The 20,848-nt window shown below is 43.4% G+C and overlaps 1 protein-coding gene across 1 annotated transcript; it reads left to right on the top strand.

The window, feature by feature from the left end:
* The first annotated feature begins 1,016 nt into the window (after positions 1-1,016).
* Positions 1,017-10,673, top strand: Tbr1 (T-box, brain 1). Its single transcript, XM_028769297.1, has 6 exons — positions 1,017-1,963; positions 2,541-2,695; positions 3,192-3,313; positions 3,848-4,006; positions 5,098-5,159; positions 8,138-10,673. Exons 1-6 carry the CDS (start codon positions 1,272-1,274, stop codon positions 8,991-8,993), a joined length of 2,046 nt encoding a protein of 681 aa, XP_028625130.1. The 5' UTR covers positions 1,017-1,271; the 3' UTR covers positions 8,994-10,673.
* Positions 10,674-20,848: the final 10,175 nt, after the last annotated feature.

The raw sequence follows: 20,848 nt of genomic DNA, 5'->3' as shown, positions 1-20,848 counted from the left end.
ACACACACACACACACACACACACACACACACACACACACACACACACCAGTAAGATCATCGCATTGACACCACTTCCACTCTGTCTCCCCAGATCAACGCTTCAAGCGAACCCATTTGCACTGGGGACTCAGCCCTCTCTCTCTCTCTTTTTTTTTTCCTGGCGAGGCTTATGAACCTGTCACCAAGCCAGTGCCTCCGAAAGGAGGAAGTGCGGTGGGACTCAAAGGATCCATGGCGCCCGCCCCCAGCTAGCTGCTCTTCAGATGATCTGCAACCAAGTTGGCTGATAAAATATTTAGTAACGACCCAGTAAACATAACTGCAAATACATTAAAGCACTTCAGCGCGACGGCTTATGATTATTTCAAAACTTAAAAAAGGAGATCATAGATTGTCACTGTTTCTGTACCCCAGCTGGAAACCGAACCTTCCCGAGGTGGGTTGATGGGTGGGTTAGCTGCTTAGCCTCCTCATCTCCTCTCTTAACGCTGTGGCTGGGCAGTGGAGGTTTGTTTGTTTATTCAGTCATGTAGTTTAAAGGTGGGGGAGGGGGCGTCAAGGACAAGCAGTACCCATTCAACAAAGCACAGGCTCAGGTGTGTGTGCTTCTGTGTATTAACTGGAAAAGACAGACTCTGGAAGTTTTACAGGGCGAGAAGAGGCCACCGGCTCGCGCTTTGTATACTTTGCACTTGAAATCGTTACATTCAACTGAATATTTGGCTCATTCAGATCCGAAAAGTCTCCTAGCATCATCGAATTCCCTCCTCCGCCCCTCCTCTCAAAAGAGAGAAGGGGGGGTAGGAAATGTTTAGTAAATTGCACATCTTTGAATCTTCCTAAAGCAGTGGTCACAAAGCTTAAAGGTGACATAACAGAGCTCACGTAAACCAACACACTTTCCCCACCCCCAAAGCCAACAATAAAATCATCCCCTTCAATTTGCCATGATCGTCGCGACCAGGAGCCAGGTGATTATCCTAATTAATGTCTATCTAATTAAATTACTGTCAGCAGCTAACCAATGGCAAGAGCCGTTTCATCGGCTGCATAAGCAGCAAGATCAAAAGTGAGCCTTTTCTGATTGCTGCATAGTGTCAATTGGCCAATCTCTTCTCCCAGGGAAAAAAAAAAGTAAATCAAACCTTTGAGAAGCATTTGCTGGTTGAAGTGCTTTCTGTCTAGTGAGGGGTCTGTGGATTCCTAGTTTATGATAAACAGGACTTTAAAACCCAGGGACGGGAGGGCCAGCGTTCAGGTCCTAGAGCTATGCAGCTGGAGCATTGCCTCTCTCCTTCTATCATGCTCTCCAAGAAATTTCTCAATGTGAGCAGCAGCTACCCACATTCGGGCGGATCTGAGCTTGTCTTGCATGATCATCCCATTATCTCGACCACTGACAACCTGGAGAGAAGTTCACCTTTGAAAAAAATTACCAGGGGGATGACGAATCAGTCAGATACAGACAATTTTCCTGACTCCAAGGACTCACCAGGGGACGTCCAGAGAAGTAAACTCTCTCCTGTCTTGGACGGGGTCTCTGAGCTTCGTCACAGTTTCGATGGCTCTGCTGCAGATCGTTACCTCCTCTCTCAGTCCAGTCAGCCACAGTCTGCGGCCACCGCTCCCAGTGCCATGTTCCCGTACCCCGGCCAGCACGGACCGGCGCATCCCGCCTTCTCCATCGGCAGCCCCAGTCGCTACATGGCCCATCACCCGGTCATCACCAACGGAGCTTACAACAGCCTGCTGTCCAACTCTTCGCCGCAGGGCTACCCCACGGCCGGCTACCCCTATCCACAGCAGTACGGCCACTCCTACCAAGGAGCCCCTTTCTACCAGTTCTCCTCCACCCAGCCGGGGTTGGTACCCGGCAAGGCGCAGGTATATCTGTGCAACAGGCCACTTTGGCTGAAATTTCATCGGCATCAAACGGAGATGATCATCACTAAACAGGGAAGGTAATGCTACTTTCTTAGCTGCCGCTGTTCCAGGCGTGACCCTGGGCGAACGCACCCAAGTTGTGACCGCCGCCGGGCAGCGAATATGTGGGGTCGGGGAGCGGAATGGAAAGGCGCTCGGGTGCGTCCTGGAGTTGGCTGGTTTTGGAATAGGGAAAAGTGGAAGGGATAATAACCACCGTGGTGATGTTGGTGGCAGGGAGCCTGCTGTGCCAGCGCGGTCGGAGAACCAGCCAGTGGCTGGAGCAAGAGCCGCGGCCGCTACCAGGCATTCAGAGCAACTCATCAAAGCTGGCCTGTGCCGACAGGTGGAGAAGCAGGCCGCCACCCCGGCTCTCCACCGAGCACTGATAACTGTCGGTCCCCCACTCCAGAGCGCTCCCTGCTCTTCCCGACTTCGTCCCCACGTCTCCCCTTCTCCCACTACCCCTTTTCTAAATCAGTAAATATTCGTTCAGACCCGCGGCGAGGACAAGTTTTGTTTAGCTTTCTGGCGTCCCGCTTCTTGCATTTAATCTTTAACATTTATTTTCTTTTTTTTTTCTTCTTGTTTTCTCTCTCTTCTTAATTTAAACAGGCGCATGTTTCCCTTTTTGAGTTTTAACATTTCTGGTCTCGATCCCACCGCTCATTACAATATTTTTGTGGATGTGATTTTGGCGGATCCCAATCACTGGAGGTTTCAAGGAGGCAAATGGGTTCCTTGTGGCAAAGCGGACACCAATGTGCAAGGCAAGTCCTTCCAATTAACACGTTTTCTTGACACTTATTTAGGTGAGAATGATTAATTAAAGCCTTTTGTGGACTGGCTCGAGCGACTTTTTAAAACGGTCGGCCAATGACTTCCTAAAGAAGAGAGGGACAGGGGACAGACTGAGCGGCAAGAAAGGGGAGGATTATGCAAAAGCTATTTTAATCATTCCCAGTTAATGGGGAGAAATCGCGGTTAAAAAAAAAAAAGAGCCCAGCTAATGGTCCTTTCTGTGAAGGGGTGTGTGTGTGTGTGTGTGTGTGTGTGTGTGTGATGTGGTACAGAGTTGGGATTGGACAGTAAAGCTATTTTAATAATTTCCAGTTAAGAGAAGAACGTATATACCCCCCCTCAAAAAAATAGGTAATGAGGTGTGTGTGTGTGTATGTGTGTGTGCGTGTGTGTTTCATGTGCTAAGGAGTTGAGACTGTGCAGTGCCCAGAGTAGCATATGTAAACAAGCTATTTCTTTATTAAGGAAACCGGGTCTATATGCATCCGGATTCCCCCAACACTGGGGCTCACTGGATGCGGCAAGAAATCTCTTTTGGAAAATTAAAACTCACCAACAACAAGGGAGCATCAAACAACAATGGGCAGGTCAGTTCTCTCTCTCTCTCTCTCTCTCTCTCTCTCTCTCTCTCTCTCTCTCTGACACACACCCTTCTTTAGTTTACAGCAGCATGAAACACGGTAGAATTTATTTCCATCAATGAAGACCTCAAAAATCACAATTCTGCATCCCCAAATTATATTTACTCCGTAAAGTTTTTCTCTGCCTCATATCTGACCTTATTCTGGGATTCACCTTTCCAAAAGCAAATGCTGGTTGATTTTGAAAGGAATCAGAGTTGAGATTTGTAGGTTGTGAAAAATCTTTGTTCCTCTTGTAAGGAGGACTAGGGGAAAGGGACAGAAGATTGGCATTCGAGCTTCGTTTTCCCCGTGCCCAGAAGATCCTGGCTTCCAAAGGTACTCAGACTACTGTGTCCTGACTACCTGGTCACCAGGAGTCCTGGTACAACCAGTCAGGGGCAGCGGCCTCCAGTTGGCTCAGCTCGGCCCAGAGAGAGCCCCGAGGCTGGTGCGAACAGGCGCGCGGTAAAGGCGCTCTCCTTTCTCTTCGCCGGACAGATGGTGGTTTTACAGTCCCTGCACAAGTACCAGCCCCGTCTGCACGTGGTAGAAGTGAATGAGGATGGCACAGAGGACACCAGCCAGCCAGGCCGCGTCCAGACATTCACTTTCCCGGAGACTCAGTTCATCGCTGTCACCGCCTACCAGAATACGGATGTAAGGAGGCTCGGGGCTGGGCACGGGCGAGTGGTACCTCCATCCCTTAGTCCTCCTCTATCACTCTGCACAGACTAGCCTGGGCCACAGCTAGCCCTACTGCAAGGTTTAGGGTAGGGTCCTGCTAGGCCCTTCCTCCAGATACCAAGCTGGTGGGAAAGCTCTGCTTGTTTGCTTCCAGCTCCAAGATACTGACGCCCCAGCTGTGTTTCAGATACCTATTTCCAGGACCAGTGCTTTCCGAGCTTTAGTTTGGTCCTTACACTAGAATACATTAAGACGTGTGATTTCTTCTTTTTAAAAATGTCCTTTTTTCCTCTCAGGAAACAGGCAAATCTACCCCGTGAATTCTATTAGCAAGCTATGAAATCTAAATTAAATGTTTCTAAAATCTCAGAACTGGTGGCTAAAATGAATAGATACTACTGCTCTGAGAGTTCAAAACAGAAAAGAGAGTACATACAGACACATTTGTAGACCTGAAATGTATGAATGCCAATAAAGTAAAATTACAGGGATGGATGGAATTTTCTAGCACGTGAACTTTCCAAGTATTTGCAAAAGTTGATTTTAGTAGCTGTTGTGACTCTAGAGGCATAAAAGTTCTGTGTTTCTGTGTTTTGTCGTGTAAGTGAAAATATCAGAAATGAAGTAATTATTTCAAACCTAATTTTAAGATGCAGTTGACAATTTTTGTTTGTTTGCTTGCTTGGGGTGGGGGTGTTGAGAATTGAAATTAGCCCGTTTAAAAAACAAAACAAAACAAAAAACGTATGGTTAAACTCTTGAAAACAGTAATGAGTTAAAGTTTTTAAGGGCTTTAAAAATGACTATTTGAATCAAATTAAGCACACAGGAGTGCTAACTGAAATGCTTTTAAGTATTATTAATTTAAACCTGGTTCTTATAGTGTTCCCAATACTTTATCACTTTCTTTTCCTGCTAGTCTCTTAAATTTTTGTTAGTAAGCTTTGCTGTTTAGTGACTCAGTAGGCCCAAGACCCTGCCAAACAGCAGATGATATATTCTCAAACACACACCTTCCTCTGTAGAAGATGAGGTTACAATCACTCTTTCTTCTCATTTTTCAGATTACACAACTAAAAATAGATCATAACCCCTTTGCAAAAGGATTTCGAGATAACTATGACACGTAAGTAGTTTTAAATTTTTTTCTCAGATAGCTGCTGAATTGGCTATTAGCTTAGGATGTATTGTTGTGTTTAAGGATTTTGAAAGTCAAAATGGGTGAGAAAATTGTTGGAGATCTCCCCTTCTTTATTTTATTGGTTCCCCCTCTGGTGACCTCGTGGCTTGGTATTTGTGTGATTTTGGTTAAAAGTTTCCTGTACTCATTTGTAGCTTTCTTTCAAATTCCAAAGTTATTGGTGGCCTCTGGTGTTGGCTGACTGGCTGGAGAAGCTGCCCTGGTTCCCTCCAGCACATGCTGTATGTGTGACTGCAGACGCTCAGTTTAGATTGTCTGTCTGAACCGGGCAATTCTGCCTGAAAGTGCATGTGGCTTTGGCAGTTGTTACAGTCTCCTTGGCATATGTGACTTTTATTTACCCATTTCCAAGTTTTATGTGAAAGCATTTCCTGTGAAGTTTACTATGGACTGAATAAAAATGTGCGCTCACCAGGCAAGTTTATGAGCAGAACTTAACTTACAGTCACTACAGGCTCTGAGCAGCACTGAGGTATGGTTGCCTCTTATTTGTAAGCTTCAGAAGAAAAATGTCTTTGCTTACTTTTTGCATCTGTGGTTTAATTAAATGTGTGGTTCCCTTTCTTCAGGCCCCATTGCATATCTCTTCTTCAGAGCAAGGCTGTCTGTCCTCTGGGACAGCAATAGGTGTAAACTGAATGCTTTCTAGTTTTGTTCTGGGATTTTTACTCAGGGACTAATAGTCCTAAGAGTTTTCAGGTAGTGTCATACAGCAAAGTATAAAGTGGGATTGTGTGAGTCACCTACTTTTTTATGACTAGAAAACATAAAGGAAAAATATGCATTTTAATTTTCTGGCTTTGGGATAGAGCTAAAGACTTGAAGTCTTTGACTAGAAACAGATTAAATGTGTGGGGGAAGAGACAGGTAGATCTTTATCCCATTCCGAAGATGTCTAACCAAGAAAGTCAGTGATATCGCCTAGCTCCAACTTTCTTACTTGTCCCCCAGAAGCAGCTCAAAGGAACCCAGCCTCATGAATGATTCTATGCAATAAAAACTTTGCCACTCCAGGTCTTAAAATAGGAAGAAAAAGGTGGGCCCAATATAGTGGAAAGAACATGGCCCAAGAGGCTAGGGATGCTGGAAGAGAGTTGTATAGATTTTGAGCTTTTAATTCTGTTAAGAACATCTGTTCATAGCATTTATTTTGCACAAATCAATTCAGCAATCCCAAGTGGTCTGAGACCTGGACGGGCATCTAAACTATCTTTTTCAAACTGCTTTTTTTCTTTAACAAATATTGTGATGGTAAACAGAGAAGATATGTGTACTTTGTTAATTGTTTCCCTTCCTGTCTCTCACCACTTTTTTTTTTTTTAAATTTGAAACTGGAATTAAGTTTCAGGAGAGGATTTTTTTTTTTTTTGGTGGTGGTGGTGGGGGAGGGATTAAACAGACCACACCTGAACAGCCATAGGTACTCTCATCTGCCCCTCTTCCTGCGGCTGCCTTCTGTTGGGTAAGCCCCTTCCTTTCTTTAAATCCACATAAGTTTCTTATCTGTGCAAAAGTAATCCCTGGGTTTGGGGAATGAGAGAGAGAGTTGAGTAGATTTAACAATCTCTTTCCTCCTTAAGGTTGGTAATATGGGCCTTGTTTGATCAGAGAGCAATGTGGGAGGGCATGAGGGTTCAGAGGACCCTAGAAGGTTGCTTGGCCACACCCTGGGGAGTTTTCTCCCCTTGGGGTTAAGAGGTGACAATACTGAGGCACTTTTTCAAACAGTGTGTTGACTAAAGATGGAAACATGTATGTGTGAGCTAAATAGAGAGGTATGTGTGTATGTGTGTGAGGAAACACTTATCATCATCCAACTTCAGTTCTAATGGGATCTCCTAAGCTCATTAATAAATACTTATTTTACCTAAAGTAATTCCCCCAAACACAATCTTTCTTGATTAGTGGACAAATTCTTGAACTTTCCGTTGCCTCGGTTTCCTCATCAGGAATGTCGAGTTATACACAGCACCTAAGAGGATTGTTGTGAGCGACATAAATCTATCTGTGCTCATGTAAATAATTTCTATCTGTACAGTCAGGCACATCTAAACTCTGTGAGGGTTAGCTGTTATTAGTGATAAGTTGTTTGATGAAGGGTGGTAACTGTAAGAGTTTCCCCAGAGGGTCTTTCTCTTCCACTTTTTCTTCTAGTAATGGGCCAAAAGCTGGGTAGAAAAGATGACAGTAAAGGACACTGCTTTCTAGAGAATTTTATTGATCAATGAGTCTTTCTTCCAAGTTTCTTGTTTGCTTACATTGTTAGAGGTGGGAGTTAAAGGGCTTACATAAGGGAAAGACAAAAAGTATCTTAGAGGATTCCAGTAGCAATCCTCTGGGGCTCTGAGGGCTGGTGGAAGTCAGCCTTTGAGGATACTACCTGGACATATCAGTCCTCATCCTCCCCAGGCGGATTTCCCCTCTGGGGATTTCTTAAATTACCTAGGGGGGAAAAAAAAAGGAATCGTCTGAACAACTCAATGGACCCAGGAGGTCTTAAACGGGTGGAGAGAGTGGGTCACTTGTTTAGAAATTTCACTCAAATTTCTTAGAGAGGAAAGGCCCAACGGGCAAATAGCGCCTTTGGTGCCTGGATAACTCTGCTATAACCAATGCTGGCTAAGTGGATTTAGGCCCCATCTTGGTTCCAATAGGAATAGGGACGATGCAAGAATCCCTACTCTTCACTTTGCGTCCCGCTCAGGTTCCAGCAGATGAACTGGTATCTGTGAAGGTTAGGCCAGGGAACTTGAGGGTGTATGACCATCTGCCATCTGCATCCTGTATGGCAAACGCAACCTAGTGTGTGCGGGTGGGCAAAAAGTAGAGGTGGCTTTCCCTCCAGGACCCTAAGGGGACCTTCGCGCCACCCCTCGGTTCTCTCTGTCTCCCTTCCCCCCCAGGATCTACACGGGCTGCGACATGGACCGCTTGACCCCGTCGCCCAACGACTCTCCACGCTCGCAGATCGTGCCCGGCGCCCGCTACGCCATGGCCGGATCTTTCCTGCAAGACCAGTTCGTGAGCAACTACGCCAAGGCCCGCTTCCACCCGGGCGCCGGCGCAGGCCCCGGGCCGGGCACGGACCGCAGCGTGCCTCACACCAACGGGCTGCTGTCCCCGCAGCAGGCCGAGGACCCGGGCGCGCCGTCGCCGCAGCGCTGGTTCGTGACGCCGGCCAACAACCGGCTGGACTTCGCGGCCTCGGCCTACGACACGGCCACGGACTTCGCCGGCAACGCGGCCACGCTGCTGTCGTACGCGGCCGCGGGCGTGAAGGCGCTGCCGCTGCAGGCCGCGGGCTGCACGGGCCGCCCGCTCGGCTACTACGCCGACCCTTCGGGCTGGGGCGCGCGCAGCCCTCCGCAGTACTGCGGCGCCAAGTCGGGCTCCGTGCTCCCCTGCTGGCCCAACAGCGCCGCGGCTGCCGCGCGCATGGCCGGCGCCAACCCCTACCTAGGCGAGGAGGCCGAGGGCCTGGCGGCCGAGCGCTCGCCGCTGGCGCCCGCCGCCGAAGACGCCAAGCCCAAGGACCTGTCCGACTCCAGCTGGATCGAGACGCCCTCCTCCATCAAGTCCATCGACTCGAGCGACTCGGGGATTTACGAGCAGGCCAAGCGGAGGCGGATCTCTCCGGCCGACACGCCGGTGTCCGAGAGCTCGTCCCCGCTCAAGAGCGAGGTGCTGGCCCAGCGGGACTGCGAGAAGAACTGCGCCAAGGACATAGGCGGCTACTATGGCTTCTACTCGCACAGCTAGGCCGCCACCCCGTCCACCCGCTCGCCCGTCCGTGCCCCCGGCCCCTCAGCTCGGCCCCACGTCCTCCTCCCCAGGCCCGCTCTTGCGCACTCGCTCTTTCACTTGACCCCCGATGACCGTCTGCGGGGATAAGTGCAGGTCTCCCACTATGATTTTAAAACTCTTTTTTTTTTCCTTTTTCTTTCTTTCTGCACAGCCATCTCTGCAGTTAGAGCACCGACCTTGAACCTGGCTGTAAACCTTGTGGTTTTCCAACTTTTCGTCTGTGAAGTTATGATCCTCCCCGTCTCTTTTTAGTTTTCTCTCTCCTTGACACCCCCCTCCCCTTCCTTCTCTTGGAATGAAACTCTTCAACTTTAGGAGACCTGGGCAATCCTGCCAGGCAGCAGCGATTCCGACCCGCCTTGTCTTGGCCTCCCTATTTAACCATAGGATGTTGACTCTAGAACCTGCACCCACCCAGCGCGTCCTTTCTTATACCCGAGTGGATGGATGGATGGATGGATGGATGGTAGGGATGTTAATACTTTTAGTGGAACAAAGCCTGTGAAATGATTGTATATAGTGTTAATTTATTGTAACGAATGGCTAGTTTTTATTCTCCTTGTCAAGGCACAAAACCAGTTCACGCTTAACTTTTTATTCCGTTCCTTTCTTCTCTTTTTCTTTTTCTCCTCTCATTCTTTCTCTCCCCCACCCCCTTTGTTTTCTTGTGAGTTATTAAAGATATTCTAAGAGGCTTTGGAAACACGAAACACTTCGTAGTGGTGGTTTTCTCACTTCTCAGTTCCTTGCATGATGTAACCACTATGTGCCCCAATGCACACACCATAGCAAAGGAGAATCCACCTGAACACCTGTAAAAGCTAGTTGTCTGTTCCTAGGCAAGCCGATTAAGTGACATGATGCCTGCCAAGCAGACTTAGCTGGAGTTGTATGTGTTCCTCCCTTCCTTCTAAATGGAATAGCTCCACATCAGCAATATTATTTTGCCTTATTTGTTTTTCCCCAAAGTGCCAAATCCATTACTGGTCTGTGCAGGTGCCAAATATGCTGATAAACTGTTTCTGACTATCTCTCAGTCCCCACTCTACCTTTATATGCTGTAAATCTTTGTAATGAATAATCTACTAATGATAGAGATGACTGAATTGTTGGTAACTCTAGTGTAGTCTAGTGAAGATGAATTGTGTGAGTTGTATATTTTACTGCATTTTAGTTTGAAAACGATTCCCCCACCACTTAGAGACAGCTGAAATTTGACTTTCTTGGGAAAACACTAGCATTATTGCAAGTAAGACTGATTCCCCCCAAGTCTTGTTACATTTGATAAGGAGCATTAATCCCCCTGGAAATAGATTAGTAGGATTTCTAATGTTGTGTAGCAAACTTATACTTTTTTTTTGTACTTTAAAATCAATGTGAAATATGCATCATACACAATACTCAATCTAGATTCCAGTCTATGGGGGGATTTTTTCCTAATAGGAATTCAGGGTCTAAACGTGTGTATACTTTGGCTCTTCTGTAAATCAAATGTTGTGATTTTTATATTTGTTTTGTTTTGTCTGTGAATTGAATAATTTATACAAGTACACACTCCACTGAGAATCGTTTTGTTTTCTGCTCGTTTGTATCGTCTGTGTATAACAAGTAAAATAAATCTGGTAAAACGCTAAATATGGTGTTGAGAGTAGTTTACAGTTTGCAAAGAATTATTATAGGTATGGCTTTTAAGGGTTAAGCAAGACTAGCCCCTCTCCCTTCTGCTCTGGACAGTCTAACAGTAGCTACTTCAACACCCCGTTGTCTTATAGTACCACCAGGGATTACTTCTTTCCTATTTATTTACAGTTATTTTATTCCCCATGAGTGTAGCTTCTCTTTGCTGCTGTATGTTTTTTCCTAGGAAAATATATGAACTGTCTTTATCTAGCTCTCATTCTCTCCGAAGCTGAAATGACAGGAAAAAGAGGGTCTGCAGATGAGCTAAGGATTTCTTTAAAATTCACACAGTAATTTGTGAGGCATTAGGCTAGAGTAGGGTGCAGTTTAAGGCAAGTCAAGATAAACTGTTGCCTGCAGATACTGAAAATTTTGGTTTTACAAAGAGGCCTTGGAGGTGGCTGGCGGATCGTTATAAGTGCAAACTAAGGGCCTACATCTCTAGAGAGGGAGGTTTCGGGCATTGTTCAGGGTGCGGTGGATGGAGAAAGACCCACACAACCAACACACGGAAAGGTTGTTGTTGTTACAGAACCGAGTTAAAAACTTGCTTTGGAGAGAGGTTGGGGATTGAGGGTGATGCCTGGGGTCGCCTTCTCGGTGTCTTCTGTAATGGGATCCTTGCCACAGTTTTACCCAGGTCAGGTCCCCACCCTTGAGAGCAAATGGCGATGAGGAATTTCATGAGAAAGTTTGCAAGTCTGTCTTTACCTCATAGAGGCGACTTCTTTACTTTTGTCTCCAAAGAGAGGGTGACTCCGAAAAGGGACAAGAAAATAGTTCAACTTTCCTCCTCTAATCTCAGTTGGCCTGGGGTGACAGAACCAAACTTATCAGCACCCAGAGACTGTCCCGCGTCCCCTTTGTGGTGCGACAGATGTAAAGAAGCTTCAAAATTGCAATTAAAATGAAGAGTCAAGGGCGAGATTACACCGATTTGTCTTCCCTGGACAATCCCGCCGCTAGACGGCGTTCCGTGGAGTCTTGCGTGCCACGGAGAGAGAAAAAAAAACCCGATGACTGATTTTTTTCCTTTGTTTTTCCTTTTCTCTCTCCTCACCTAAGAAGTAAAGACGACGACAAAAAAAAAAATCAAAAGCACCCAAAACGGTGTGTGTGTGTGTGTGTGTGTGTGTGTGTGTAAGGAGACGAGGGAGTGTGTTCCCGTGACCGTGCACCCGCCCGGGGCTGCTCTCCGAGCCCGCCCGCCGGTCCGCCCGCTCGCCAGCCCCGGGGTCCAGCAGCAGCAGCAGCACGTGCAGCCCCGGGCCGCGTGCAGCCCTCGCTCGCTCGCTCCCGGGGGTCAGGGCTCCAGGGCGCGTGGCCGCGGGCTGGCTGAGCGCGCTCCGACCCCAGGCCTGCTCGCGGGAGCGCGCCGCCCCGAGCGCGCTCCCCCATCCCGGCCCCCCATTCTCTCCCCGGGCCCGGGCCCCGGCGAGGCCCGGAGTGGTGTCAAGTGCGTAAGCGAAGCCCTTAGCCTCCGAGGAGAGATTTCACAGGAACGAAGCGCCTCGTGCCGAAAGACTGCGCCTTAGCTGCTCTTAGCAAGCTTAAAAAACACTAGGGAGGTCGTTTCCCTCGCAGCTCCGCCATCTGCTGTGTGGACTGAGTCAGCGTGAGGTAAATCTGCAGCCACGCGCTCCTCTCGGGGAGCTGTGTGCTTTCTGGTCCCCCTGACAGCACGAGCCCTTCTCCTCGGCAGGAGGAGGCTGGGTGTCGGTGGAGTGAGGGGACCGTGGCTGCGGAGCCCGCCTCCTTTCCGAGGACAGGCGACTTTGGCCCCCCGGGGGCGGCCCAGGTCACGCCCCAGGCGGCTTACCCAAGTCGAGGACCCAGTGGGATGGGCAACCCTCGCTGTAAACTCAGTCCCCTCAGTTTTCCACGGCGTGTTTCCACACAACGGAAGGCAGGAAAGAGGCGAGAGCTCGCTACCCTGGCCTTCCTTCGCCCGCTTCCCGCCCGTGGCCACCCGCGCCATCTTGCAGGCCTCCAGTCTCTCTGCCAGGCGCCGGCCGTCAAGTGCTGCTGGGGCCGAGAAGGCGCCGCCCTGGGGCCTAACCCGGCCCGGCGGAGGCCGAGGCCTGCCCGAGGCGGAGGGCCGAGACCCGAAGGCCTACCCAGGCGGGCGCACGCACGTGTAGCCTCGGCCTTAGGCCTCAGGCCTAAGCAAGCTGCTCAGCCTGGACCTCACAAGCAGGACAGTGGGCATGCGGGTGGAGGGCAAGCCTGGGGACCTGCTGCAGGGCCAGGCTGTCACCACCTCCAGCCTCAGGCTCTTCCTGCTGTCTGCTGCAAAGCTAGTCCTCAGCACTCAATAGCCTTCAACCTCTAACAGCTTTTTCATTATTATTTTTTGATCTGTTGGAACTTGACCCATTTATTTCACAGATCACATTGTTCCTGATTTGTTTTTAAAAAACAAACAATGGGAGCCATTAGCAGTTAGGAACGCAGGGCATGTGGACAACTTAGTATCCTTAAATTCTGAGATTATATTTTTTGACAAATCAAACTGTTAATAATTCTTACTTCTTATGTGACTCACGTTTTGAGGGGTGATTTTATTTATTCTTTTATCACTGAAGTTTTAAAGGCTCTTTTAGATCCAGGTTTACGAACAAAACTTTATTCAATGAAGGACATATACATTCTTAAAGAGTATAAAACCATACTTATAGTCTGACAATCCATGTTCATAAATGATTTTATAAAAGCATTCAACTTGGTCTCAAGTGCAGCACCTTGCATGCAAGTGTCTGAGTAGTCACAGGGATAGAAAAAAAAAGTAGAACCTGTGGTCCTATGTTAAAACAAACCTGTCTGGATTCCCTTGAAAGAAACAGCAACAACTTATATATGAACAGGCTTATGTATGAACCACACAACTTTTAGGCCAGTAACTTGATTCAGATTTTAAAATATTTAATTTAGTATAGTGGCAACCATGTGACTAATTTTAATATTGAAATGAGTAATATTGTAGCCTAATATGAAATCAGTTTTTTAAAATGTAGCTGGGACTGTTTAAGTACTTCAAATCTTTGCAAATTACTAAAGTCACTGAAGTTAGATTTTTTTTTTCGCCAGATCAAGATGAGAGTCTCTCTGAAACAGACAAAACAGGCAAGAGTTTAGCCATTGCAATATATATATATATATATTAATATTAGATCAACTGTTTTGAGAGTTGCATGTCTTTTTCTTTTCCCTCTTTGGCTTGTGTATTAGGTTGCGACACTTAGAGAAATATATTCACTTGAAAGAAAGACCCTCTGCTTTCATGATGAAGTAAACTTGATGGTGTACAAGTCATTGGTTTCATCTGAACTGATTGTATGTGCCTTGCGTGTATTTTATACCCACAGTATGCTTTGCCGCGGTGGTCAAGGCATGGCGTGAAAAATTTGATTTGAATAGTTCCATTAATCCAATTTGGGCAAAAACATGGCTTAGTAGACTTTCTACTGATAGCTCCCCTTCTTACTATGCTAACACTGAAATAAATATATAATCTAGTATTAGGAACATGGCATTTAAAAGACCCTTGCTGGTAATATTTAATTTAATAAATATACTAACTGTGACATTATTAGTACAGTGAAGCTGAACCACAAGCTGATTCTTCACAGATGTTTGACCTGTTACTTGTCACCAGATTACTTACAAACATATCCTGCACTTTCTACTTCAATTTTGTTTTTAAATTGTTTTGGATTTCGAGTATTTAGAAATATCTGCATGACAGAGTGTTCATTGTATATACAGAGAAGCATTTGTGTTTTGTATCACGGCACACCTTTTTAATGAGGCTGATGGAAATCAGGATGGAAAGGCATCTCTGGAAAGATGTGTCTTGTGGTTTTAGCCAGTATAGCTAATGCCAATAGGAAAAAAGTACAGAATTAATTTCATGGTAACAGTTGGACCTGTGTTTTGATGACTAGATACTAAGTTTCAAGAAATAATAAATTAATTAAACTTTCTGGTTGAAAATAGAACAAACTTTGCTTGTATCAGATTTATTACTTACGTTAGGTCCTTTTAGGTTTAGCTGTAGTGTACTTCTGCTAGAAAAAGTGTACTATATGGTGGAAAAGCCATTTCAACCCAATCTTATCAGATGCCTTTAAAAAAAAAAAAAAGACCACAGCATTGTTCTAAACTACAGGGCCTTCCTAACTCACATCTGAACTCTCAGGAGGTATTTGTCATTTATTTTGCCATTCCTACCATCAAAGAAAGGCATTTCAATCTTAGGAAAATTCAGAAGCAATTTTTTGGTTCTCAGTTAATTCAGTTTCATCTTAAAAGTTCAAATTTAGCAAAGCACATGTTCCCTTGTTCATGCCAAGTGTGATAAAAACTAGTCGAAAAATAAAACCATTGCAAACAAGTAGAACACCGCACTCCACTGCACACTGTACAGGCCACATCATTTGTAGGCAGGCCTAAAGCTGCCTTGGACAGTTAATAGAAACCCCATTACCTCAGATAGATTTGAGTTGTGCTTTTTAAATAGCTTCTTTCACTATGATAAGCACATGCATGAACATTTAGACATTTGTAATCTTCTATCAAAAAGTTATTCTTTCTAGAGTTTCAGAAAATCTTGTTATGCACAGGGGATAACACTTTTTCTTGACTGTATCTACAGTATGAATGAGTAAAGTCAACTACCCTCTTTGTAATGCAGTCAGTTATAGGCTACTTTGTGGAATTCAAAATTTAATTTCTCCATTTATAATATGAACTTGCCATATATATGTATGTATATGTATATACATATATATGTAGCTTAATATTCTTGAACTTCCATGAATAAAATATACACGGGCCTTATGTAAATTTAGTTTAGGCCACTTGCAATCAGCACAATAATTTTTTTGAGGCTGTTCTGTTATCATATATATTTCTGTTATTTCAGATGTCTTGCTAGATTGAGAATTTGTGGAAGACAAAGCAGTATTTCTAATTAAAGTGTTTCTAAGGTGGCTAGTGCATTTATAATTCCTTGTGGTTCTGAATGAAAAATTAAAAGTTTAGATATAGTTATACCAAACAATGGCAGTGTTTACTATTCAGAAGCCTTCCTTTGAGAAATCAGAAACTGTAAAGAGAATTTATTCTTTCATTTACTTAACATGGAATGCTACATATTTTGTTCAAATAAAATGTTTTCTACCTCTGTTTTAATTCGCTATTCCTTAAAATGACTACATTGTTAATGATTCTTACAGCTCATTCACCTTTGGCACGCATCCTCTTAATTTATGCTCACATTTTGCTTTGTTCCCGTGGAGAAAGTCAAAGAAGCATACTGACTTCTTCCTCAACAAATGTGGCCCTCCTTCCTTGTCTCTGGCCCTCTCTGACACTCATTTTGCCCTTGTTGCAGCTCTTGCCAACAACTTTTTTTTTGAACCTACTCTTTTTTTTCTTTTGCTACCACCCTCAACCTGAATCTTTATAAACTCTGTCCTGACTCATCAGTTTGCTTATTTAAGGTTACAACTTTTACACTTTTCCCAAAAGCAATTTTAAAGTGTGGGAGGCAAATGTGATGTACAGTGGTCCTTTTATTTAGCCCCTCCCATACTTAAAAAATATGTTTTTTCTTCTATATGTTTCTGTATTCAATTCATCTGGATACTCACTTCTCTATGATCTAGTTTCTCTTTGTATTTGGGAAAGAGCTATCTAACGTTTTTGTGTTTTACTGGTTTGGATTCTTTTTATGTAGGACCTCCTTAGCTATGTGAGCTACTGCGTTTATCCCTGATCTCTTTTGTACTTAGGATCCATCTGTCAGTGCTTTCTTTGATCTTTTTCAATTCAGCTTCCTCATTTGTATGGACACTACTACAATCTTTCTTACTGTGTTCATCAGTGTTCTCCTAATTAAAGGCAATGGCCTCGTTACCATATAGTTTTATTTTCTTAGCTATTTTAGGGCATAATTAGCCCTTTTGTGACTTGATATCATAGATTTTGTAACTCCTTTACTTTCTCCTGCTAGCTTTTCTTTTCTGGCTTTCTCTTCTCTGCTTGGTCACCATTCATTCATCCATTCATTTTTTTTTAAAGTTTCTTCAAAAGTTTGCTTTTCAATGTGTATAACCACATACACATCTCTCTTAAGAAAATTTGTTAGTCATGTCCCAAGTGATGTGGAAGGATAGCTGTGAGAAAGATCATCTGGCAGTACTCTTCTTCTTTTATAGAGACAGTCCTTTTATTTATTTTACAGCTCTGTGTAGGACAGTTGGATCGGCTGGTAGGAGTGGGCTCCATGAGGCTTCCAGGAAACAGTAATTGAAAATCTCATGCAGAATTCTTTACCTGCCCCCACCCCATCGTCTTCTTCCTTGGTTTCCAGGTGGTGAAAAATGGCTACTTTCATTTTTAAAGCATTATTATTCACATACTTCTTCATCTCATTGTCTTCACCTACCTGATGATTTTTCTTTTGCTTTGATATTTTAGTTGATAGTCTACATTTCCCTATTGGGCCTTCCTCTTGGAAGCTTCTGATATAAAGGTCATGTTCTCTTTATTCTTACCCCAAGTTTAACATGATGGGGATTAAAATGGAGGCTTTAAAAGTTAATTTTTCTTTGTATTAATTTAACCCCTCTAAGGCAGCAATATGAGATGTATGTATCACCAAAAAGCAAGAGGTTTCACGACTATACAATTATACATACTATATATTTTAAAATAAGCACATCATTATTTCTCCTTTTTTATATAGTTAATAAATTGTGTGTGTGTGTGTGCATGTGCATATTAGCATGATAACAAAGAAAGGCAAGAAAAGTGAATGGAGATTTTATATTGTATGCTCTTTCTTTCTTTCTTTCTTTTTTTTCTTTCTTTTTCTTTTTTTTTCTTTTTTTTCTTTTTTTTTTTTTTGCCTTAGAAACTTCTATGCCAGGGGTTGATGTCAAAAGTATCCCCTCTCCAGGAAAAAGACATCGGGACGGGTATGGCCCTCATGCCTCACTGGACAACAACAGGGGTACCAGAGCCATTACAAGGTCCCCTTCAATTACTGGAGGTCAGGCCTCTATTCCCGCCTTTGCAAGATTAGATTTGCCACAGCCCTTCTATACTTAGAGAAGGGAGGAGATGTCAGGGGCATCCCTGCTTACACACTGAAGGTCTAAAATCAGCCATAGGCCTAAAATCATCAATAGGCCTATCATACATGTATACTAACACCAAGTCTTGGGTCTCTGTGGATAAACACTGAAACAGATGGCTATAAGCTATTGTAAACAGGCAGCTTTTGTGGAAATTTACCAGCCTGAGTAGTCATAGACCTTGTAAATAGGTAGCCTTGGCAGATAATACCAACTTAGATAAGGGCAAGTGAATCATAGGCAGAGTCATAGTGACCTATCCCCTGAACCCTCACCCAGCCGATACCCTGTTCTGAAAGATATCTGTATTCCCCCTGAACACCCACGCTCTGGTGTCATCCCCTTCCCCATGTCCTGTCTTTTTGTGTTTATAACTCCTGTGTGAATAAGTATAAATTACAATTTGAAAAAAAATTTATATATATATATAGAAACGTCTTACCAGAGCCTACAATACACTTTTAACAACTTATTTGTTAAAATAATTACATCCAAATAAGGATTAGCAGCCTTTAAATTTATTATTGCTTAATTTGCACACAGTACAATTTCCATTTGAATAAGAAGCTGGTGAAATTTACTATGTTAAATAAATATTCATGTAAAGTAACTAAAATTTTGAAGTTGATGCCATGGGCATTTAGAATATAAGTTACTTATATTAATTGGTTTTAAAAACAGAGAGTTCAAGGACATTTGTATCTTAGTGGCTTATAGAAATTGAACACAAGTAAGATACTTTATTTTTATTGTTTGTTGCTTTTGATAGTGTCTGACTACGTAGTTTTGGATGGCTTGGAAGTCACGGTGTAGATCAGTCTACTCTTGAACTCACAGAGATCTGCCTGTCCTGTGTCCAAGGTCTTGAGATTAGAGGTATATGCCACTGTGCCTTGCTACAAAAACGACACTTTATGATGATCTACACTATTTTCATTTGTAAAATAAAATTTTTCAAATGCATATCAGCTGTAATGAATTGGTCTGTTTGTGGATATCTGACTTTTTTAGTTGTCTTTTTGAGACAGGGTTTCTCTGTGTAGCCCTGGCTGTCCTGGAACTCACTCTGTAGACCAGATTGGCCTCAAACTCAGAGATTCACCTGCCTCTGCCTCCCAAGTGCTGGGATTAAAGATGTGTGCCACCACCGCCCGGCTGATGATAATCTGGCTTCTTAATGAAGTTCAAATTCAAATGTCATGAGCTGGGATAGAGTTCCCGCTAGAGAGTGTCTTTCAAAGTTTTTAAAATGGAAACACAAAGGCTCACAACATATTATTTATTTTTACCATATTCAATTTGTCTCAATTTTTTAAACTTACTTTGGATTTTATTGAAAAGAAAATTATAGATATGACCTAGAAAACATAGTTCATGATCCTTTTGGATAGTGGCTTTACATTTGAAAAACTAAAGATTCTGTTACAAGTATTCTGCTACAACTTAGCAAGTATCCTGTTAATTTGATAGCTAAGCATATCCTACTTTTCTCTTTATCATATCTTTTTATATAAATTTTAATACTTTGTGATTAGAAGTATGTGTTAGCCCTGGATCATCTTACCTTTTTTTTTTAGTGGTAAGAAAGATTGACTTCTTTGTCTTAATTTTTCAGCTACTAATGGTGGCAAATGGTACCTGTCCATTATAAATCTCATACCTAAGGAGTAGCATAATAGTAATTAAAAAGTAAAAATTATCACATAGATCGAAGACTGATCGTTTATTCTAAACCTTTTTTTTCATATGGTGTGATTATTGAATCCAGAACCTATTAGATGCTAGCCAAGTGCTGTCACCAAGATACACTTCATAGCCCTTAAAATAACTATTTTTTTATTTAAAAATTACATTTTAAAGGTTTACTTATTATGTTATATGCATTATTATTTTTCCTTCATGTATGTGCATCATGTGAGTGTCTGGTACTCTTGAAGGTCAGAAGAGGGAGGTTGGGTCCCCTGGATGGAATTACAGAGGGTTATGAGCCACCATATAGATGCAGGGAATTGAACCCTTCTGTGAAGGCATCAAGTATTGTTTCACTGAGCCACTTCTCTAGCCCAGTTTTATTTTTTAAAAAATCATGTATCAGTATGGTCATCTTTCAGGGGAGCAGTTTTGTTTCTTGACTTGAGAATAATGATCTGAAGTACACTGTTTTCTCACTTCTTGCATAGATCCATTTTATTTCTGCAGCTCTGTATGATAAAACAAAAAGGAAAGTGCTGCCTTTGGGAACTTTCTATCAGCTGGATGGTAGCCTTTACCTGGAAAAAAATGAAACTGGAGAACGTTCTGGAAGTATTTGCTATTTGGCATCTGATATCTAAATATGTCAGGTAGAGTGATTTCTTCTCTTCAGTACAAGCCAGATGCAAAGCTTTTTAGTTACTCAGATGGCTTCAGAGTTCATAGCATTTACTTTTAAATGACTCCCAAGTCATTTACTTTTAATGGTCACGTCACTCAGCAAACAGATAGTAACCTACATATTTGAGAAGTTTTAGTCAATATATTATTATACAAATATCATAGAAACTTACATTTTTTATTTCTTCAGATTCAGAATTCCCTAAATTGTGGAGGTTTATTTGATATTATTGTCCCTGGGAAAAAGTGTATATTATGTGCGTTTGTGTTTTGTACATTATTTATATATGAAAGAATTATAATTACAGAATGAAATAAGACCTGTTTATTTGCTGAGAAATATAATGTAGCTTATAAAGCCTTACCTAAGCTGTCAGACTCAAAGTGCCTAAAATCCAAAGGGTAAAAAAAAAAAGGCTTGGTTAGGTGTGAGTGAGTGAATGTGTGAGTGTGTGAGTGTGTGTGTGTAATTTTTTTCCATGGCCGTAATGTAGCCCAAGATGATCTTGAGCTCCCCATTTATTGGCTTCAGGTTGCCAAGTGCTAAGGTTGCAGGAGTGCAGCACCATACCCTACTTGATGTTTGTCATGCTCAACTGAGTGCAGCACCCTACC

The sequence above is a fragment of the Grammomys surdaster genome, unplaced genomic scaffold (assembly GCF_004785775.1).
Source record: "Grammomys surdaster isolate TR1022 unplaced genomic scaffold, NIH_TR_1.0 191, whole genome shotgun sequence".
In the NCBI taxonomy this organism is placed as follows: domain Eukaryota; kingdom Metazoa; phylum Chordata; class Mammalia; order Rodentia; family Muridae; genus Grammomys; species Grammomys surdaster.
The sequence above is the reverse complement of the archived record's forward strand: the minus strand, read 5'-3'. Positions and strand labels throughout refer to the sequence as shown.